General features: G+C 38.6%; 1 protein-coding gene across 5 annotated transcripts; it reads left to right on the forward strand.

Annotated features, from left to right (window-relative positions):
• The first annotated feature begins 326 nt into the window (after positions 1 to 326).
• On the forward strand, positions 327 to 3260 carry LOC119301922. 5 transcript variants are annotated; one of them, XR_005147223.1, is made up of 4 exons: positions 327 to 569; positions 643 to 740; positions 2410 to 2837; positions 2928 to 3260. XR_005147223.1 is itself a non-coding variant. In XM_037578924.1 (4 exons), exons 1-4 carry the CDS (start codon positions 479 to 481, stop codon positions 2987 to 2989), a joined length of 342 nt encoding a protein of 113 aa, XP_037434821.1. In that variant the 5' UTR covers positions 327 to 478; the 3' UTR covers positions 2990 to 3260. The 5 variants fall into 5 exon arrangements, 4 of the variants coding, with proteins under 4 accessions (XP_037434821.1, XP_037434822.1, XP_037434819.1 ...); XM_037578924.1 differs by having other exon boundaries at positions 2747 to 2837; XM_037578925.1 differs by having other exon boundaries at positions 2747 to 2837; positions 2934 to 3260.
• The last annotated feature ends 2113 nt before the right edge of the window (positions 3261 to 5373 follow it).

Here is a 5373-nt window from a genome sequence, read left to right on the forward strand (position 1 = left end):
AGCGCTCGATGCGGCACATATCACAGATTTGATGCCTAGCACGCCTCTTAATTAATATGTCAAGCGAGGAGAAAGAACTAGTTTGCAACATTGACTTAAGTGGCCATTAGTTTCTACCTTGATACATGTAATAGTGGGAACAACTACAATAGAAAACAGGATTCTGGTAGAAAAATAGAAAAAAGCGTCCTGGAGCGTCGGATCGAACATGGACGGCCCATATTCTACGGGAAGATCTGTGCGCTGTTCTTTGCAAAATAGCCCCTCATTTTTAGTTATTTTGCTTTCTATCTCCTCGCCTTTTCTGGAGCGGTCATCCCCTTCTACTTCCTTCCAATGCGAGCAGCGGCGGCTGAGGCTCAAGAAATCAATCCCCAACCCTAGTGGCCCTAATGGCGAGCCCGTCCCCATATAGCTTGCGAACGACGACGGCGGTGTAGATCTTGGCCACTGGAGGCACTGGTCCATCTCCGCCCCTATGAATCCTGGACATCTCGTCGCCGGCGGCCGGTCTGCCCGGGCGAACCTCTCTTCTGCTGCGCCGCGACGCTGCCCGAGAAAATCCCCAGGTATCGTTCTCCGGCGTCTAGAGGACAACCTTGATCTACCATTTGTCTTACCCTGTCCAGCCATTCTCCACAGGTGGCTCCTCGATCTACCATTTGTTGCCCCATCTAACCTCCAACATCTGCTTACGGCAGAGAAGAAACATAGTGTCCCTCGAGTCTTCAGGAATGCAGGTTTACCATGCTCCATATTGGTTCTGTCAATTTAGATGAAATTAGGAAAATAGTACAAGCAGCTATATGACCCTTTTTCTTGTTACATCGTATAGGAATCTTGATCTTTGGTGCTCACCTTATTAAACATGATCCATTATATGAAATTGTAGAAAACTTTAATTCTGACCAATTCTAGTTGCTGCAATAAGAAAATCACACTTGATTATTTCCATGACCGCTGGAGACCCCTCGCACATGTGATGGAATGTAGATGAAAAAAAATAAAGAACTAATAGACTGGAGTACCCTTTTTGGGAATAAAAGATCATTCAGTGGGTAAGTATCTTCAAGTTGGATCTATGGGTATTTTTTCTTATTCCCAGTCAGCTTGCTAGATTTTGCTTACACTAGATTTTCAAGCAATTCGGTATGGTGAAACTTTGTTAACTTGCTGTAACTGTACATGAGAATGGAATAATCTCATCTACCTGTTTAAGTACTTGAAAAGTCAAGTGCTTGTCAGTACAAGACTGAAATTTATTACACACTTGCAGTATTTAGCACTTCACTGGTTTTTGAAAAGTTTAGTGTCTATTTGTTCACTAATGGCACCAAAACAACTAATCATGACAAATTTGTGAATAAAAATGCTGCTGCATATTCTTTCTACTATCACCTGTAGCCAAGGATAGTACAATGATTGTATCGCAGCCTCACTCCTCGCTGCCACGCTCGTCAACTCGGTTTCGGTTTGTGGCTAGCCCTGACCTGCTGTAGCTTAACTAGCAGCAGAGCACCTGGCCTGTGTAGCAGCCATTCAAATATTCTGCTATCACTTGCTGCGTGCCTGCTCCAGCAACAGAACAGAAGCAAGTACATATCCTCTTTATTCCTCAACATCTATATATAGCTCAGATCATTCAATGTATTGTTGTTGTTGTACAAAAGTCAAAACAAATATGTTGTCGATCCATTACTTGTGGAATTTGATGACTAGGCTTTATTTTAAGCAGAGGCAAGAGTTTTTCGTCAGTCAATTTGATGACAGCAAGGAAATCAAAAAGAGGACAAGGATTCTTTCTGCCAAATTAACCACCACGTGCATAGCATAGCTAGCTAATGACCCAAAGGAAAGCCTGCTAAGCAGCGAGGCCATGAGCACCACTACGTGCATAGCTAACCTCTACCTAATGGGCCATTAGCAAAAAAGCGAGCCATTTAACTAGCTAACAAACATCAACCATTGGAAGATTAGCAGCAACCGGTGCGAGGATATTAGCAGGTGAGTGAGCAGAGGGAGAGGGAGGTGCAGCACAAAGAAGATGAAATACATTTGAGCCTTTTAATTATAGTTTAATGCAAGGAACGAAAAGAGGCAACAACTAATTAGACAAATGTAAACCAAATTACTATTGGTAATCATAGTCAAAATTTATCACCATAGAAAATATTAATACCCTGTGATGCTATGAAGCATGGTTCGTGTCAGAAACAGAACATGGAATCTGGTAAAGAAATGGCCAAATGTACAAGTTGTTTTGAATATTTGTGCAACTAATTATATTACACAATTTTATTATGCAAACCGATGAATCAAATTCAAATGGTCACACCTTGTACTCTCTTTAACCTTCTCTACTGATTTGGTATTTGGTACTAACATTTTCTTTCCCGATTAATGAACCAGATGCTCCTAACGGAAGAGGTCCTAACTCAGAAGGACTCATTGTTTCATCTGGAACGGCCATTTCCTGGAACAAAAAGCAGGACATGGCTGGATGAATATGTTAAACAAACATACCTTCTGTTTTTCTTGCATCTTCTGGATTCTTTTGCACTCTCATTATCTTTGGTCTTCGCAATGCCAACTTGTTTACCTTGATTATTATGATGCAGCAATTATTTTCTATGCCTAAACTACATTAGAACTCTTGCCATAAGTTGTGCCCTTGTTCTGGTCCATGTGCTCGACATCTCACATGCGAAAGATGATCTCCTTTCTGACTTTGCAATTCTCATCCCAGGATCTAGTAATGGAAGAGATCAGTAGTGCAACATCACCATTAGGAGAGCCCATGGTTCCAATGATCGCAAACTGTGCACCAACACTATCAGGTGAGAACAAACTGTGTATGAAAGGCAAGAATGTCTTGATGTGCCTAATATTCTGTAATCCTTGTTTTGATGTTGTTTTGCTAAAAAAAGAAACAGTCAATATCTCAAGAGTCAAGAGGTACCCACGTTGTGGAAACAGTTTGCATGGTTGATGAAACTGCCGGTTCTGAAAGCTCAATGTCATGGTTTGGTTACCCTATGAGAATCCTATGTGAAATTGAGGAGCTAAGCCAAGCCTTTTGTACTTTTACTCTTTCTTTTATTCGTAGAGGCTACTATATGTGTCTACTTGTGTGCTAAGCTACCCATTCCTGACTGGAGGTTGTGGGGTAATGCTTCTCTGAATCAACTTGCTATTTGTATCCAAACTGAGAGTAAACTTGAGCTCCTTTGATTGTGGAAAAAATGGTATGCTTCAGATTATGGCAGTGCACACATCTTTAAAATGTATATGGCTGAGGAAGGTGAACTTAAGTTCGAGGGTATTGGTAATTTGGCAAGCATAAATTTTGCTGAGTAAAGACGAGACACAAAAGCTTTTAACACTGAAGTTCGAAATTGGTTGTACTAACAAGGGCACAACGACTCAATATGAGAAACTTTGAGGTGGTTACTGTGAAAGCTCATGTTTTACATCTAACTGTACCAGGGGGGTTATCATAAAATGTATAATAAGCGGCCTTAGATCCCTCAAACTTGATCTGTACCAACCATGTTTGATCTGACGGCCCAGAGTCAGTTTTTCTATTCTTCTACCACAAGCCCAGATTTTATTCTAGTTGCTCCCTGCCGAACATGTCGTTCGGTCTAGGACCTCCCCCGACGGATCGTTCGGCAGATATCGGGGTCCTAAAATTTTAGTGTCACAAATATACAAATAATGAACGCATAGTCATTTGTTTGCCCCTGTTACAATGAAGTAGTATTTTTTTCATTTTTATATATAAGGCCACAAATTCATATTACATGGCACGGTACGCCATCCCGGACGAACGATTTCGTTCGTTCGGCAGGAGAGGCACCCTGTAGGAACTGCTCCCCCAGCCCAAACGTGAACCAAAAAGCCCAGTAGCAAAAATTGAAGAAAAAGCCCAGATTTTGCCTTTTTTTGCTGTGACAAAAAAACCCAGTTTTCTGTTTGTTAAGTAAAAAATATGCCATCAACTTTCAAAACGCAGAAAAATTGCCATGGGTAAAAAAGATTATATTTCAACAATAACCCATAAAAGAAAAAGTTCATCGTAATTCCCATCATACAAACAAATAATTTGCCATGGCAGATTCATAGCAAAAAATTTCATCGTATTTTTAATAAAATTTACATACGCATATTGTATGAAAAAATGCCATGTGTGAAAAACACAAAAAGTTGAAAAATAAATAAAATGAACAAGCAAAACGCCATGAGCAAAATCATATTTAAAATTACATATATTTGACATGGCAAAAATATAAAATTTTACTAGCCATGACGAAAATAAGAAATAATTTGCTGTGAACTATTAAAGTACAATTGACATGTATGTAAAAGTAAATTTTTCGTGGTATTTGTAATTTTGCCGTGGTAGATAAAAGTTCAATATTTTCTAAGATGATGTAAGCAATTTTGCCATGGGAATAAATGTAAATTAGCCATGGCTAATAAATAGTAAAACTTGCCATAACAATAAAAGTTAAATATTGCCATGGGGATTTAGGTAAAAAAAAATCATGTTAATACAAAGGTAAAATTGCCATGGCAAATAAATAGTAAAACTTGCCATGGCAATAAAAGTTAAATATTGCCATGGGGATTTAGGTAAATTTGCCATGTTAACAAAGGTAAAATTGCCATGGCAAAAAAAGGCAGAATTACCATGGCAAAAACAAAGGCAAAAATTGCCACTGCTATAAAGTAAAATTTTCCATGGCTATCATACTAAATTTACCATGCTACGAGGTAAAAATCTAAAAGGTATTTTAATGAAATTTGACCGAGTAAACAGAAAACATGAAATTTATCCCGTTTTGATTTCATATACACACTGGCCATGGTGAGTACAAAACCAATCGCCATGACAAAAAACATGCCTTAATTGACCATGGATACATAAAAAAAAGGCACATAGAATGTTGTGGGACACATCATAATTTGCCATTTTTTTGTTTTTGACATTTTAAAGAATTACCACAGCAAAAATGCAATGGTTTAGATGGCAAATTTAGAACTTTTGATAGCTACGTAGTGGCAATTATATGAAAAACGACATGGCAAAGTGTACTGAATATTTTTGCCATGCGAAACATATCATAATTTGCACACACCAAAACTTAAGTCACCATGGGAAGCACATCATGGCAAAAAAAGTTCTGGATACCTATGTGTAGTAATCGAAGTTGCCATAGCAAAAATATAGATGGCAAGTTGAGAATATTGACATGGGTCGTGGCAAATTTAGTATTTGTTCTCTAAAAGAACACATGGAAACTTTACAATTATTTAGAAAAGGATGGCAAATTTATCTCTCGAGTTTGCCATGTACCAAATGCAAAACTA

Source organism: Triticum dicoccoides, chromosome 5A, assembly GCF_002162155.2.
Source record: "Triticum dicoccoides isolate Atlit2015 ecotype Zavitan chromosome 5A, WEW_v2.0, whole genome shotgun sequence".
NCBI lineage: Eukaryota > Viridiplantae > Streptophyta > Magnoliopsida > Poales > Poaceae > Triticum > Triticum dicoccoides.